This window comes from Mus caroli, unplaced genomic scaffold (genome assembly GCF_978045245.1).
Source record: "Mus caroli unplaced genomic scaffold, Mus_caroli_1 scaffold_17, whole genome shotgun sequence".
Lineage (NCBI taxonomy): Eukaryota > Metazoa > Chordata > Mammalia > Rodentia > Muridae > Mus > Mus caroli.
This window is the reverse complement of record NW_028227272.1, coordinates 7,049,273-7,066,856: the sequence shown is the minus strand read 5'-3', so window position 1 is coordinate 7,066,856 and position 17,584 is coordinate 7,049,273. Positions and strand designations below refer to the sequence as shown.

The 17,584-nt window shown below is 49.7% G+C and overlaps 1 protein-coding gene across 1 annotated transcript in view; it reads left to right on the top strand.

The window, feature by feature from the left end:
* Tekt5 (tektin 5) overlaps positions 1-3,209 on the top strand; it is a 38,399-nt gene extending 35,190 nt beyond the window's left edge. Inside the window, exon 7 of the mRNA XM_021185005.3 lies at positions 2,735-3,209. Within this exon, the coding sequence (XP_021040664.1) occupies positions 2,735-3,164 (430 nt within the window). The 3' untranslated portion in view covers positions 3,165-3,209. The remainder of the gene's footprint in view (positions 1-2,734) is intronic.
* The last annotated feature ends 14,375 nt before the right edge of the window (positions 3,210-17,584 follow it).

The following is a 17,584-nucleotide window of genomic DNA, read 5'->3' as shown; positions in this document are numbered from 1 at the left end:
ATCTCAGAGGCTCCACTGTTACTGGGGTTGTAGGTATCGGAGCCTAGGCTCTTTCTGGCAGTTCTAACAAGCTTGGTTTGTCTACTCATTCTTAACAGGACAAGTAGACGAGCAACTGAAAAGCATGGGTGGGAGATTATGCAGTGTGGTCACACTGGGGAAAGGAACTCATACAGAAGCCAAGCTCCAACACTCCCCAGTGCATCCTCAGGTCCTCACAGGAGATTCAGGCTCAAATAAAGGAGAAGAGGACTGCACAGCAGCCCTGGTCTCACCTGTCATTGCCTGAGCTCCTGTCCCTCATGCAAGGTGCTCTGATAGATTATTAGAACTTGGTGAAGTCTTCTGATTGCTGTCTTCGGTCTTTTCCTTTCCATCATGAGACCCCTGGGGGGTGGGGATGGAGATGGGAGAGAACGTCAGTTTCTTGGGAACTATAGTTTCAATCATGTGCTAGCCAACATGAGGGACATGGTGTCTCTTCAGAATATTTTCAGTCCTGCCTGGATGGTCACAGCAGGAACACTGCGTCTGAGAACCAAACCCTGCATGACTCAGAACACCCAGTCCCAGAGCTCAGCTGTGAGCTGGGTTGGAGGTCTAGAGCTCTGGGTTCCACCCTGTCTCTCTCTAGAGCTTCCCCATCCTTCAAACACCACATCTCTGCTCAGGAAGCCCTCCTGCTTCCTCTGAAAGGCCAAGGAGACCTTAGTAGTAGGGATAGACCACAATCTTGGCCCCTTCATTCTTCAGCTCCTCTTACCACAGGATCTGATGGATGAACATCCCTGTTCATCTCCTACCTCTCTCCTTGCAAAGAGCCCAAGTCATCCCTGGCTGGCTAGATCCTGCCTACCCTGCTGGCTAAGTGGGCTTGCTTCAGAAGAGAGGGTGGAAAGCATAAACATCTCCAGCAAGGGGGCTCAGACACAGGGCAGGGGTGGGTCCTCCCTCTCTCTGGCATCTAATGGCGGCCACAATCCTGGAGCTACTCACTGCCGACCATCATTCTATTCCTGGCCTCTTTTTCCTTGTTTCCTGCTTGCTCTTCTTTTCATGTAGAAATGAGGATCGAACACAGTGCCCTACACATGGGAGACAAACACTCTACCAACTGACCCACATCCTCATCCTCTTAAATTTAACTTAAATTGAATGGGGACGGAGATGTAGCTCATTAGTCAAGTGCTTGCCTAGCTTGAATGAGGTTCTGAGTTGATTCCTAGCACCTTAGAAACTGCACAGAAGCACAGAGTCACAGGGCACAGGAGGTAGAGGAAGAGGGACCAGAAGTTCAGGATGATCCTTGGCTACACAGAGTTTGAGGCCAGCCTAGGCTACATTAGATTTTGTCCTTTAAAAGTTTTTAAAATTCCATTTAAAAGATAGACTGTGAATTGAATGAACAGAGGGCTTTTTTAAAATATCAGTTTCTCAATCAAGAGGCCACATTCCAGCTCTTCAGCCTCGTGTAGCTCCTGGGTTTCTCATTTGCAGACAGCATGGCCAATTCTGAGTGCCTCTTGCACTGCTGTGGTTCAACTTTTCCTCCTTGATCCCTACATGGCCTGCTTAGTCTTATCTTTTTTTCTCTACTTCAAAGTTCCCCATCAGAGACCTTCCAAGATTTGGGGAAATTCTGCAGAGGCAGGATAAGGTGGGGACTGGCCTCAGATTCACCTCCCCGCTTGTCTCTGAGGTGCACACCACTCCAGAGGTCTTTCCGCTGTGCTGCATTCTTCAGTCTCTCTGAGGCAGTTGGCCAATGGCTGTGGGCTGCTGGGAGGGGCTCTCTTCCAGGCCAGGTGGCTTCCATTGGTTGGGAGCCATCATTCTCTGAGGACTGAACCTGTGAGTCAAGAGGGGTGAGCGCAGTATGCATAGATGTGTGTTCCTGATGGAAGAGACCTGAGCACAAGTCACCAGAACCTGATCTCATATGTCAATGAGGCTGGTTCCTGTGTTTCCTGTGGAGAGCATGTTTCCTAAGCAGCCAACACTCATTAAAGTGCACCTGACAGAGCAGGACTCATGCCTATGACCTCAGCCCTTGGGATGTGAAGGAAGAAGAGCAGTGTTCACCTGGCTATGTAGAGAATTTGAGGCTGTTCTGGACTGTGTGGGGCAAGGAATGGAAAGGGAAGGAGAAGGTGGGATGGGGTTGGGGGGGGGCGACAAGACCAGAAAAGGCAAAGGCAAGACAAAACAAGTCACATAATAGGCCAGGTGTGCTTGAGTGACTTAGGCAGGACAGCTTGAGCACTAGAGTTGGAGACAATGTCACCATGGCCAGCATAGTGACACTATCTTAGAGACAAACAAACCAGAATAAATGATTCCTTTGGGTTATGGTCGAATAGTTTTTCACAGAGTGACAATGCCACAGTTTGTCTTTCCCTCTTCTGGGCCATGGTGGACGGTACTGCTGTAGGCACTTGGTGTGAACACCCTTTTTCAGTTCAGCTTAGAGAAGCAGAGGTGGGACTGCTGGCCCTGGGGGCAAGCTGGTAGTTAGCTTATTGACAGATTCTGCTCTGTACCATCTGTCTCCTCCTTCATGCTTTGTCAGCCTTGGTGACTCCCCCCCCCCCCCGCCCCCAAGGTGCTCATCCATCTGTGCTCCCCTCTAGGGCTGGGACTGCACTGCAGTGGCCACCCCTAGACACTTTACCAGCCATCCAGGGGTGGCTGGGCTATAGGAGAATCATGGAGGTTTCTCTCTGTCCCACCCCAGGCTCGTGAATGAGGTCTTCACCATAGACGACACTCTACAGACGCTCAAGCTGAGGCTTCGGGAGACGCAAGACACGTTGCAGCTGCTGGTGATGACCAAGTCCCGGCTGGAGCACGAGCTGGCCATCAAAGCCAACACCTTGTGTATTGACAAGGACAAATGCATGAGCATGCGCAAATCCTTCCCCAGTACACCCCGCCTGACTGGCTACACCTGCTCTGCCATCGGTTCAGGCCCTTACGCCAGCCACGCCCCTCGTATCAGCTCCGGCCCCTGCAGCGGCTCAGCGCTATGTAGAGGCCCTGCCTCTTGTGGGGGCGGGGCCTCTTGTGGAGGCGGGGCCTCTTGCGGGGGTCCGGTCCCTTGTGGCTCCGCGCTCTGTTCCCACTCTGTGTCCCGTTCAGGTCCTGGCTTTGCACCGGTGTGTTAAATGGCATAATGCTGGAAAAGGCTCAAAAGAAAATAAAAGAGTCGTTTTCTCCCCCTTCTGTCTTTAGGAAAATGTGAAGATACAGGACCAAAGTAAATCAAAGCTCTCTGAGTTAGTTCCAGGGATGGATAGCTCGGTGGGAGATGCTGGGAGATAGGACAGGATTCCACAAGGACAGCGCCTAGTATCTGGGGCATCCCAGGTACACAGAAAGCTTCCGTTCAACTCTCTCTCCTCTCCTCTGCTTTCTTTCTTTCTTTTTAAAAATTTTTTTTAAACTTTTTTTTTTTTTTTTAATTTTTTCGAGACAGGGTTTCTCTGTGTAGCCCTGGCTGTCCTGGAACTCACTCTGTAGACCAGGCTGGCCTCGAACTCAAAAATCCGCCTGCCTCTGCCTCCCAAGTGCTGGGATTAAAGGTGTATGCCACCATGCCCGTTTTAAACAAATTTTTATTAGATATTTTCTTCATTTACATATCAAATGCTATCCCGAAAGTCTCCTATACCCTCCCCCCCCCCCCCCGGTCCCCACCCCACTCACTCCCGCTTCCTGGCCCTGGCATTCCCCTGTACTGGGGGATATAATCTCTGCAAGACCAAGGGCCTCTCCTCCCAATGATGGCAGACTTGGCCATCTTCTGCTACATATGCAGCTAGAGACACGAGCTCTGGAGGTACTGGTTAGTTCATATTGTTATTCCACCTGTAGGGTTGCAGACCCCTTCAGCTCCTTGAGTACTTTCTCTAGCTCCTCCATTGCGGGCCCTGTGTTCCATCCAATAGATGACTGTAAGCATCCACTTCTATATTTGCCAGGCACTGGCATAGCCTCACAAGAGACAGCTATATCAGGGTCCTTTCAGCAAAATCTTGCTGGCATATGCAATAGTGTCTGTGTTTGGTTCCTCTGTTTTCTTATCTTCTCCTCACTATTTAAGAATTCAGAATATGAGCTGGGATTCTGCCTCTGTGGTGACTTATTTGTTTAGCATATTTAATAGATATGGGTTGTTTCCCAGTCGTTTCAGATTCACGGACTAGTGCAAAAGTAACAGAGTTGGGCAAAGATGGCTCAGCTGGTAAGTCTTTGCTGATTCTGCAAACTTCATAGCCAGGACCTATGTTAAAAATGCTAAATGAGGTGCTGCATATCTCTACAACCAGCCCTCCTACAGCTAGAAGGGAGGCAGAAACAAGATTGCCAGGAAGCTCACAGGCCTGCTAGCCTGGAGTAAGCTGAGCTGGGCAGCAAAAAGCCTCTCAGGGCTGGAGAAGTGGCTCAGCAGCTAAGAATGCTCACTGCTCATAGAGAGGATTGAAGTTTGATTCCCAGCATCCACATGGTGTATCACAACTGTCCGTAAATCCTCATGGTGCTGCTCACCCATTATACCCTAACTTTCTTTCTTTTTCTTGAGACAGAATCTCATTGTATAGCCTGGGCTAATCCTGAACTGACAGATTCTTCCTAGGTGCTGAGACTGAAGGCTGTACCACCACACTCAGCTCTCAGATTACTGGCATCGTACATGTTATAGAGAATTTGCCAAAACTAAGAGGTTAATATCCACATATTTCTGTCAACTAAACCCCAGAGTTCATTAGATTTCACCATTTTTTCGGTCCACTTCCTCTTTCTGGACCAGATTCCACATTCCACTGGGTTAAAATGGATCTTTCATCTTTTAAAAACTTTTTTATTGTTTTGTTCTCTTGTGTGTGTGGGATAGAGGGTGGCTTTGAGGAGGCCATTTTCTCTTTCTACCCTATGTGAGCACTGCAGATAGAACTCAGGTCACCAGACTTGCCTAGCAAGTGCTTTAACCCTTTAGGGCGTCTGGCTAGCTGCAGCTTCTGCATACACTTGCAATTCATCTGGAGGAGAGCTTCCTCTCTTTGGCTCCCCTAATGAATTCTTTCTGAAGTTTAGCATAGCAGCGTGGACGTGTGTTTATCTTATGCTTTGAGTTCCAGTTTGATGCTGTGTCCTATAGACTGTTGCTCTACAGAACCCTTTAGTGCAGTGGTTCTAAACCTGTGGGTGAAGACCCTTTTGGCAAAACTTCAAAAATATTTACATTATGACTCATAACAGTAGCAAAAATACAGTTATGAAGTAGCAATGAAGATAATTTTACGGTTGGGGGTAAAATTATTTACGGCGGGGGGGGGGGGTCACCAAGGCTGACAAAGCATGAAGGAGGAGACAGATGGTACAGAGCAGAATCTGTCAATAAGCTAACTACCAGCTAACTACCACAGCATGAGGAATTGTATGTATTAGAGGGTCTCGGCATTAGGAAGGATGAGCGCCACTGTCTTTGTGGGTGACAGAGGGGAAATGCCAGCATGCATGCCTATGCGTGAAGGTTTTGAGAAACCAATGTTTAGAAGGTTTTGAATGAACTTGGAAATAAAACAAGCAGAAGTAATCAGGGTACCTGAGACCTCAGTCATCTCTGGATCTCAGCCCCTACACACAGTGGTGTGTCATAAACCTTCCTTCAGGCAAGAGCAAGAGCCCGCATCACTGTATACAAATGTATAGGGCTGACTCCGTGCTGTGTTTGGTAGGCAGCTAACACCCGAGGGTGAGATGTGTGGTTGTATTGAGGGTGGGAAGAGTGAACCCCAGACCCACCTGCCAAATATATCAGACACTAACACACACACACACACACACACACACACACACACACACACACACCATGATTCTCAGAAGTCAGCATGCTGCTAACCACAGTTAAATAGGGTAGTGATTCTGCAGCAGACAGGGCCCATGGCAGGAAATCTCAGAGACAGCCCCATGGCTGGCCTCATTCCAGGCCCAAGAACAAACAGCCTGAGAGGTTATAGAGGAATTCCCAGCTGACCCACTGTCCAAGTTGGCACAGGAGAGATGCTGTCCAGCTAGCGGGCTCCAAGAAACACCAGTCTCTAAGGAGGGTGTGTGTGTATGTGTGTGTGTGTGTGTGTTAGTGTTAACATTTTCTGAAGACCAGAACTTGTGTTAGAACTCTAGGAGATTTTGGAGAGAGAGGAAAGAGAAGCCCATGGTCTGGGAGTGAGGAGGCTTTTCGTAGCCCAGCATATCTTTTGTTGGCCTTTGAATAATGAGGCTACATTTATATGCATATATATGTGCATTTGGCTTTTTTTTTTTTTTTTTGTACAGAACTGGTCATGGTGGCCCATGTACTCAGGAGGCAGAGGCAGAGGCAGACAGGTTTCTGTGTAGCAAATTCCTGGCTTTCCAGAGCTATATAGCCCTGCCTCAGGGGGAAGAAAATAGCTTATATGTTACCTTCCACCCATATTCATTGGTATGGTTGATACATATGCATTTGACATATGCATAGACCTTCCCACGTCTTACTGATCCCTGATCTTCTCTTGTCCTGCTTCACAGATGTCACCCTTCTTGCTGGGATTTGGTAAGAACTCTGAACTCCTTGAGTCTGGGGATGTGGTTGACTTGGTGGAGTGCTTACCTAGCATGCATGAAGCCCTGGGCTCCATCCTCCAGCACTGCATAAAACGGCGTGGTGGGTCTCAAGAGATGGTTCACCAGTTAAGAGAGCATAGTGCCCTTGAAGAGTACAGGGGTTTGGATCCCTGAACCCACATCCAGGCTCAAATGTCTGTGAACTCCAGGTCCAAGGGAGTTGGTGTCCCCTTCTTCTGCCTCTGAAGACATGGGGTATACAAGAATCCATGCAAGCACAAACATACACAAAAAACCCCACAAGTGACCTGGTGTGATGGAGCGTGTTTTTACTCTCAGCACTCTAGAGGTAAAAGCAGACTGATCGAGAGTTCAAAGTCATCAGCTATCAATGGAGTCTGATACCAGCCTGATTTCTATGTGATTCTGTCTCAAAGAGAAAGCATGGAGAAGATATAGAAATAGCCTGGTCCCCTTGGAAAGTCAGAGTTCTAGGGGTGGAGACAAGGTGGCACTTTAAGTGGCTGGAGAGATGGCTTGACAGTTAAGGGCACTTTTTCCCCCAGGGGACCTGGGTTTGATTCCCAGCACTCACATGGTGATTCACAACCATTTATAGCTCCAGTTCTAGGGGAACCAATCCCCTGTTCTGAACACACGAGCACCAGGCATTCACGTGATGCACATATATACATGCAGGCAAAACACTCATATATGTAAAATAAACCTTTTTTTTTTTTTTTTTAAAGAAGGGATTTGAATGGTACCCTCAAGATTTGGAATGGAGAACAGACTTGGTCAGCTTTCCTGTGGCCCCATGCTTTCTAGTGTGACCTGTTCACTATCAACGTATATCTTCGAGAGACTCCAAATGGGATGTCTGTGTTCTTGTAGGCCTTCCGTCTGAACACCCCCAGAAAGCAGCTTTGGTCAGCTAAGGAGTCCAGTAGCTCTTTGACAAAAACATTTTTTTTAATTACTTTTTTTCTTTGTGTGTGTTATGGAGACTCATGACATAGCAAGCCAGTTCTGTCCTTCTACTGTGTGTGGTCTGGGGACAGAACTCAAGAGCCACCAGGTTGGACACAGCAAGTGAGTTTGCCTGCTGAGCTACCTCACAGCCCTGGGGTTCTCCTTGCACACACACACACACACACACACACACAGACACACACACACACACACAGACACAGACACACACCTCCTGAAGATATGGATTTTTCTGCTACCAATGGCTGAGTTGAGAGATGCCAGATGTGAAATTCCACAGTGCTATGCTTCAGGAAGGTCTCACCAGAGCCAATCCAGGCCTCTGCCTTCATGTCTGATCACTGAGCCAAAGGCCCCTCCTGTGTGTTGGGCATCAGTTACTTTTACACCATTGTGACTAAAATCCATGAAGATGACCCAAGGCATTTACTGTATGTCACATCAGGGAAGAGATGGCAGAGTGCCATTGTCTGTGGCAGTTGGAGCCACACAGGCACAGGGAGTCGCTGTTCACAGCATGGTAGACCTAGGAATAGAGAGGCAGCCAAATTAGGAGAAGGACTCATCCTAATAATATACTTCTGCCAACCAACCGCCACCTCCCACAGTTCTAGAGCCTCCCAAGACATCGTCACCAACTGGGGAACCAAGCATTCAAAATGTGTGTCTAGAGGGGACACTTGACTCAAACTATCACAGCAGTGACTAATGACTTACCACAGCCTAGTCACTCTGTCTGTCTGTGGTTCTGTCTCACACCCTGCACAGGATCAGTCCATCAGAAGTCCCACTGGGTCAGTTTCCTTGTCTTCCCTGAACTGGACCACTGTGTCAGTCACTCTCTTTCCTATAGCCCATGTAGACGGATGCCTTTCTTCTCTCATTGGGTAGATGGGTGTGAAGGGAAAGGTGATCCAGCTTGACTGTGGCCTCCAGCGTGCTCACAAGGCACACCTATGTGGAGCCGTGTGCAGGACAGGTGTCATTTGAGCTGCTGCATGCAAGACTGATGAAGACAATGGCCAAGGAAAGATTAGTAGGGCAGAATTCCAGCATCTCATACAGTCAGCTGAAGAACACACCATTTATAGCTCCAGTTCTAGGGGAGAAAAGAGAACGTCACAAAGAGAACCAAGTTCTTACCACTTTTAAACTGTGAGAAGGAAAAGCCAGTGGGCAGATCTTTCACAGATAGGAGCCTGTGTTCTTCTTGAAGTCATGGATTCTTGAGAAAGAGCTGAGCTCTCAGTAGTGCCACGGACACTGATAAAGGGTCAGTGAACATTGATAAAAATTGGTAAAGCAGGAAAAAAAGGTTGGCAAGCTGGTTTCGGTGGTTGAGGTGCTTGCTGCCAAGTCTGATGACCCAAGTTCAATACCTGGACCCACATGGTAGCAGCTGTGCTCTGACCACCACACACATGTACTCTGGTACACACACATAGATAAATGTGGCTAAGAAAAAAAACTACACAGATTAAAGTACAGAGACAGCAAGGAACTCACCTATGCTCACAGTAAATAAGTGAGAGAGGTAAGATTTCAACACAGATACTCAAATCCAGAATGGTTGGACTCAGCTTCCCAAATAAAAGAAAGCGATTGTTTGCAAGGCCACTGGCAAAGGTGAACCCTACAGGCTGTATGAAGGAGCAGGACACCAGAGCCCTATCCGCTGGCTGACCTGAGAAAGTGTTTCCCCATCCCCTCGAGGCCTTAGCCATGAACGGTGATAAAGGCAGACAGTGAGGTAACCCCACGTTCACCCCATGAGATGGCTGTTTTCTCACTTTACAGTCGAGAAAACAGAGGCACAGAGAAGTGATGACACTTGCCCACTGTGACACAGTGAGGGTGAACTGGCCCTGGCTCCCCTTGGGTACTCCAAATATCCTCCCCCTTTCCCAGCTTCTTGGGGTACAGGCTTAGAGAGTAAAATGCCCACGTCATTTAGCCTGGCCCTGAAATGCCAGTGCGTCACCATCACACAAAGTCTCAGCTGTTTGCTCCTGTGTATCTGAAAGTGCTCTAGACGAGTGCCCCCTCATGCAGGCTGGGTGGAGGGGTCAGAACACAATTGAAATTCCTAGGGGCTGCTGCAGACTCTTCTGTCCGTTCCTCCCCTGAAGACATACAGAACATTCCTGGTCTGATACGGGACGGGGGCTGGGCTTCCAGGATCTGGTTGCACCTTCTTTGGTATCATGTGACCTCGGACGTGCCCATGGATGGAATTCTCTGTGTCCCCGAGATATGGCCAGCTCTCCCTCCTCCCCACCCAGCAGACTACTTAGCATTCTTGGCACTCCACTGAGGGCAAGCTTGGGGTGTGGGCAACCATGCAGACAGAGCCCGGGACAACTGGGACGGGCATGTGAGGGACTGCTGCCCCATCCCTTCAGCACCGCACAGCTGGTGGCATGTGTGTCCTGAAAGGGGTGTCACAGCTGCCGTGCTGGGCTCAGGTTTGGTGATGCCCACTGAAGGAGACCCATAGCTGAGAATATGGGTGAGAAAAATGACTTACTTGGCTGGTGGTTGTCTCTTTTCCACGTTTGGGGTTGTCCTCATGAACATGGAAGGACATGCCTGGCATAACCAAGCAGGGAGGTTAGATATCTTGTTCACACAATACACCCTGCTGTCTCTCAGGGCAGGTCACCCAGTTTGTTTTTAAGTGTTTACTTTTTTTTGTTTGTTTGATTTTTTTTTTTTTTTTTTGAGACAGGGTTTCTCTGTGTAGCCCTGGCTGTCCTGGAACTCACTCTGTGGACCAGGCTGGCCTCAAACTCAGAGATCCGCCTGCCTCTGCCTCCCAAGTGCTGGGATTAAAGGCGTGCGCCACCCCTGCTCAGCAAGTATTTACTTTTATTTACTAATGGGTGGGGGGGGGGCACTGTGCCATGGCTTATTTGTGAACACCAGAGGTCAAGTCTGTAGAGCTTCCCTTACATGGGTTCTGGGAATTGAACTCATATCCTCAGGCTTGTATAACAAACACTTTGGCTGGCTGGGCCGACCGCCATTTGGTTCTGAAGGTTCTGCAGGGAGGTAGCAGTAGCAGCTGCCCAACAGTATGGGCTCTTATTTGTGTGGTGAGTGTGGTTTGCTGTTAACTAGAGGTGAGGCTCACATGAGCTTGTAGATAGGGCCCACTGGCACACTTTTAAATGGTTCATTTTGGAAATGGCTCAACAGATAAAGGCAGTTGCTGAACAAATCTGGTGAGCTAAATCCAATCCCTGGAACCCACATAAAGATGGAAGAAGAAAATCCACCCCCCAAATTCTCTGACTATCAAAATGGTTCATTCTGAGACACACACACACACACACACACACGCACACGCACACGCACACACCCACCCACCAGCTTAAACAAACAATAAAGAATGACATCAGGAGCTAAGCCTCTAGCACTCCTCACTGTACACAAATGAAGTGCACGCTAAGCCTCTCCCACTGCCCCTGCGCCACGCCCTCACATGTCCTTGAGTAGAAGGGAGCACTTGCCAGCTCCATGCCAACCAAACCCATAGGCACCGGTGTGGATTCCTCCAGGAGGAGGGGAGCTGCAGGATGTGTGAGCGGTGGGGGTGGGGATCCTGGCTACAGATGGGTAGAGGGCCTGCTGTTCTTCTGTTCTCAGTCTCCTGCATCTTGGTAGACAACACCTGAGGAGGAGGGCAGAGGGTGGGTGGGATTCTGATCCTGCCTTCTAGGGGCTTGAAGGCACTGGCATCTCTGTGTGGCATCGATAACAGGTTCCTACCAACCTCTAGGAATGAAGGGAAGCTGAACTGCCCAGAACGTAGGAGTCACAGGCATGATGGAGCTTCCTGGTTGTTGAAGCTGGGCAGACTCAAGCCTGTCTCCAAATTCCTCTCCCAACTGCCTGGGCCCCAGAGCAGGAGGAGGGAGCTAGGAGTGAGGCCCAACCCTGGCAAGGAGCCTGAGGTTCAAAGTGTCTGTTCACACCGCAATCATAGCAGCTTCTTATGCAGGACTCACAGGCCTTTAAGTTGGGCTTGCTCCTCCAGCTTCAGTTCCTCTGGGCTTTACTTGGTCATGACACCCTCTGTGCGGCCTCCTCTCTCCACCAGCAACATTGGTCCTGTCCACAGCTGCCTGCTTAGGTCCCAGCAAATTTCCTGAGCCTTCCCCATTTGTAGAGTCAGGAACTCCAGGATGGACTGAATCTAGGTGTGGTTAGCCTCTTCTCTGAGGGTCTTGAGACCATCTTTTCTCTCACTTTGCAACCTTACCTCCTGTACCAATTTCTGCTATATGCTAAGGATCTGGAGGGGAAAAAATGAGACGCGTCTTACCCTCTGCCCAAACTGGTCTAGGCTGTCTTGGACTCATTCCATAGTTCAGGCAAAACTTGAACCCACTATATATAGCCCAGGATGGCCTTGGACTTGTAGCAATCTTCCTGCTTCAAGTTCCATATGCTGGCCTTATAGCCATGCAGTCCAAAACATTCTTTTCTTGTTAGGTGAATAGATATCCCAGGGTAAGTGGCGTCATGTAATTTTACAATAGTTCCAGGTGGATTTGTCCAAATGAGACAAACATCCCAAAACAATGGAGGATGGAGAGAGGGAGTCTCGGAAAATTGGATCTGGGAGAGGGACCAGGGCATCAATAAAGCCCAAGCTAAGGCCAAAATCGAAGGTGAGGCTGGTAGCTCTCTTGAGGTGGTATTGAAGCCAAATGGGCCTCCTCTTCTGGAAAAGCACATGTCCCCCCGTTCTGTTGGAGGCTAAGAAACTACTTACACTCAGGGGAACTCAGTTCACAGAGAGTAGAGCAAGCCCCTCTCATCTCCATAGTGACCACAACAATGAAGGACACTTCCAGCATCCCATCATGCTAGGTGCCCAGGAAGCCCTGCGTACATTAGTGCAGTGTCCTGAGCACTTCCCTCCCACACAGCTTCCCTCCTGTATCCCTCCCCTCCCCCAGCTGCCCGGGTATGTGCTGCTCCTGCTCCTACCAGCCTGGTATGGGTTTCAAACAGCTCACTTCTCCTCAGTGGCACTTCTTGAAAACTAGATTTCTGCAAACATTGCAAATGTCCTGGAGGACAGAAGTGGGGTGGCAGAGGCTCCTCTGCTACAGAGGGCATGAGCAAGGGTAGGGGGCAACAGGGAACCAAGGCCTCAAACCCAGCTCCCCTTGCCCTTGACACCCACGAGAGTGCTGCTTGCCTTCTTGCATCTTGAACTTGGCTGCAAGCCTGCCTGCTTGCTTGCCTGAAGTTTACTATGCAAGGGTCAAGAATGGACAGAAAGGGAGGGAAGGACCAAGGGTTTCCCAGTACCCTGACTGACTGAGTGGATAGTGTCTTTGCCATCCATGCAAAGCCACCCAGCCTACACTCAGGCATGCGGAGCCACTAGGGTTTCTTATCCCAGGGTGTGTGTAGGGGGGTTTATAAAAGAGGGCTAGGGTTGGAGGGGGTGATGGCCATGAAGCTCTTACCCCTATTACCCCAGAGTTACTGGTAGGCTCCCGCCCCCACGGGACAGAAGGGCTGGGTGGGCTGTGCTGGACACTGAAGGGTTGTTTGCCTGACGCCCACAGGCCTGGGCTGCTGCGCACCCTGAGGCTACTCCCTTGCACAAATGCCTATGCCAGGCACCTCCCCGCACATCCCTGTGACCACTGTGAGCATGCCCCAAAGGGCAAGGATCCCTGGGTAGTGACCTTTAGGGCATGGTGGGGAGGGACCAGTGTGAGCTACAACCCCGGGGTGTTGCCAGGCCTGGTAAACAGAGTGCCTTGGAGGCAGGGAAGGCTGAGGCTCTGCCAGCCCCACCCCCTGGAAGCAGGGTGCTGGCCAAGTGGGTGATTTGAGGTGGCGGTGAGGGGTGGAGAGGAATATGGGCAGGTCCAAACATATCCTCGCTGGTTCCCTGGAGCAGGTCCCAGAGTGCAGAAATTTCAGTCCATTCTGCTCTGCGGACGTTCTGGAAAATGCACTCCAAGACCAATGCAAAGCAGGCGGCGGGCAGCACTTAGCAGGTGTGACTCTCCTGCTGCCGAGCCTGTCACTCAGCCTGGTGCTGCCAGAGTACCTCACAGCTCGCCAATACTGTCTGCTCATTGCAACTATTCATTTCCACAGTGCTCAGGGCTCTGTGAGCTGGGACTGCCCTCAGCCACATTGCATGGAGTGAGGCACTCAGGTGAGCTTGGAAACTGAGCAAATCTCATAATTCCTGGGATGGCCTCCACTTCATATGTGTTAGACCTTGACAGTCTCATCTTTTATTAAGGTTTATTTAATGTGTATGAGGGGTTTGCTTACATTATGAATGTGTACCATATATGTGCCTGGAGGCCAGAAAAGGGCATCAGATACCTTGGAACCGGAGTCACACGTGGTTGTGAGTCACCATGTAGGTGCTCTGAACCAAACCTGTGTTTTCTGCAAGAACAGTAGATATGGGACTGGAGGGATGGCTAAGTGATTAGAGCACTGATCAGTCTTCAAGGGCACCCAGGTTCAATTCCCAGAACCCACATTGTATCTCACAACCATGTGAGACTGCAGTCCCAGGGAGATGCCCTCTGCTGGCTTCTGTGTGGACTGCACACATGTAGTATATAGACATGCATGCAGTTAAAACTTTCACACATTAAAAAAAAAAAAAAAATAGCACCAAAGGTTCTTAGCCACTGGGCCATCTCTCCTGTTCCAAAGAGCTCTATGTTTTACATGCACTTCTTTATTTACTTACTTACTTTGTGTGTGTGTGTGTATGTGTGTGTGTGTATGCATGTTTGTCCATCTGTCTGTCTGTCCATGCTCACATGAAGGTCTGAGAACAACTCGCAGGACACCCTTGTCCTTTTCCAATATGCACGTCCCAGGGATCAAATTCAGATCACCAGGCTTGGCAGCAAGTGCTTTTACAGCTGATCCTTCTCATTGGCCCAGCCTTGAGTTTCTGATTTTCCTGCCTGCACCTTCTGAGTGCTGAGATTACAGGTGTGCCCCACGATGTTAGGTTACAGGTGTGTCCCACCATGCTGGGCCTCAGGTGTGTCCCACCATGCTGGGTCTCAGGTGTATCCCACCATGCTGCATCTCAGGTGTGTCCCACCATGCTGGGTCTCAGGTATGTCCCACCATGCTGGGTCTCAGGTGTGTCCCACCATGCTGGGTCTCAGGTGTGTCCCACCATGCTGGGTCTCAGGTGCATCCCACCATGCTGGGTCTCAGGTGTGTCCCACCATTTTGGGTTACAGGTGTGCCCCACCATGTTGGGTTATAGGTGTGTCCCACTATGCTGCGTCTCAGGTGTGTCCCACCATGCTGGGTCTCAGGTGTGTCCCACCTTGTTGGGTTACAGTGATCTGGGGATAAGATACAGAGCTTTGTGGTGTATGCTAGGCAAACACTCTACCAACTGAGTTACATTCTCAGCCTTTGGTTTTTAGTACTTTGAGTCAGGGCCTCAATGATATAGCCTAGTCTGGCTTTGAACTCATGGTGATCTTCTTGCCTCAGCCTCCTGAGCACTGGGATTACATGTATGGGCCACGATGCCTGGCTTTGGTGGTTTTATTTGTTATGTATGTGTGTATATGTGCGTGCATGTGTGTGTGTGCATGTGTGTGTGTGTGTGTGTGGTGACAGAGGGGTGCTTCATGGAGGCAGATGTAGATGAGGTGCTCCTCCACCAAACAGTGTTGGAGTTCTGAACTTATCCACTGGCTCCTCCTTGATCCATTCTCCACTTCCCAGGAGGACTCAGGGTGTGGGAGGGGGACTCACAATGCCCATCTAGTGGTTTGACATGGCAAAGGCAGGGCATCCCCCAGTTTGCTCTCCAAGGCCAGCTTCTGTGAATTACAGCTGGCCGGTACTTTTGGACACTGCATTGTTAGATGCTCCCTATTGGCCCAGGGCTTGGCTTTGGATCTTTGACAGGAGTCCATTCTGGAGACTCCTAGCAGGATCACCACAAGACAACACTGGTCTGAAGGAGCCACCTCTGTGTATAAACAGTGTCCTCTCGGGACTGGCATGCTTTCTTTGTCCCACATCTTGGATTCTGTTCCCTTTGGCAGAACAATGCAACCTGGGCAAGGGTTCTGGGGTCCCAGCAGCCGGATAGTACCCCAGGTCTGCTGAGCTGCTCTTTTAGGTAGATAGAATATTACCTGGTCTTTGAGGAGGAAATGCTCTAGAGTTCAGGGCAGGGGGATCTGACCAGTTCTTATATGTGACAACTGAGGTATCACCCCAGCCCCAGGATGGGCATGAGGGTTCCATGCAGAGGGAATAGCGGGTATGGGCTAGATAGCTGGGGAAGAGGATGTTTCTCTAGAAGGCAGGTCTAGGTTCTGTGAATATGAAGCTAGGGAAAGGGGCAGTTTTGGCAGACGAACCCAGGAAGGTCAGGGTGTCTTTCTTTCATCTATGTGAGTGAGGGAATGCCGACAAAAAGAGCCCTAGGATTTTAATGGGAGGAGAGCTGACCTATGGGAGGGTGGGCCACTGACAGGCCATGTCTAGCCAGCTTGCTCTCAGTCTCTGCCATACCTCCAACTCACCCACAGCCCCATTCTTCCTCTTCCTCTGGGAAGCCTGCTCCTCTCCTTGTTCAGAGAGACCCTGGATGCTTTGGCCCCCAAACTCTTAGCTTTGAACCATTGCTGGGGCAAACTTGGTCTGGAGCCCACATGGTTTCAGGAAGGCTGCATCCTGATCACACCAAGAGCAGGATGCTGTGCCCTGCATGCGGGCTGTGGATCTGGCTGGGCAGTGAAGGATGAGACCTGGGTGAACCCACTTGCTGGAGGGCTGAGCAAAGACCAAAATTTCCCCTGGGTGAGTCTGCAGAGGGAGGAGGGACCTGGAGATACAGAAAGGTACCACAGGAGAGAGACTCCAAAGGGACCACATTGAAGATATCATATGATAGGGAATGGTCCACTCTAAGCTGCCTGGGCAAACAACAGCAACTGAGAAAGAGTTAACACTCACCAGGCACTCTGTGAGCTTTTAATTTGTATAAAGTGTTTCCATGTTTGTGTATGGGTATGCATGGGCAGAGGTCAGAGGTCAATGTTAGGTGTCTTCCTCAATCACTCTTCACTTTGTCTCTGCGAGGCAGGGTCTCTCTCTGAATTTGTTGGTTCAGCTAGGCTGGCTGGCTAGTGAGCCCCAGGAATCCTCCTGTCTACACCTACCAGTGCCAGGCTTATAGGTATATGTAATCATGTATGCTTTTTAAAGTAGGTGCTGGTGGTCTGAACTCAGGCAAAGGAAATCTCCCTGTAGCTTGGAGTTGGTACTTCTGTCAGATTTGAGACCATCACATCATAAGAGTGGGAGAGATGAGGCTGGAGTGATAGTTACCTTGCATGTTGCTCTTCCAGAGGACCGGTTTTGTTTCTGGCACCCACTTCCAGCAGTTCACAACCATTTATAACTGAGAGTCCTGGGGATCTGATGCCTTCTGGCCTCTCTGGTCATCTGAATTCACATGCACAGACACACACATGCAAATTAATATATATTATACACAAATGCTTTGTGTTGCCCACATCTTTATGTCTCCCTAAGGCAGCACCTGTCCAGGGAAACAGATGTCTCATCACTGGCTGCTGTAGCCATATCCTGCAGGATTACACACCCGGGGTGGGGTGGGGGGGCTGGAGGTGGCTCTCACATTCATGGAGTATACTTGCTCTGTATACATAGACGTAGGAAATGGAGTTAGATAGGCTGCTGAACTGGCTGGGTGGATAATAAGCCTGATGACCTGAGTTTGATCTTTGTGGCCTACATGATGGAATGAGAGAACCAACCCCACAGGCTGTTCTCTGACCTCCACAGTGTGCCATAGCATATGCACACACACTGAATGAATGAATGAATGTTAAAGAAGAAAAGAAGGGGAAAATATGGTTAGAAAGCACTGTAGAAATAGATTCTACCAGATCTTTTAAACCTATGTGGGCAC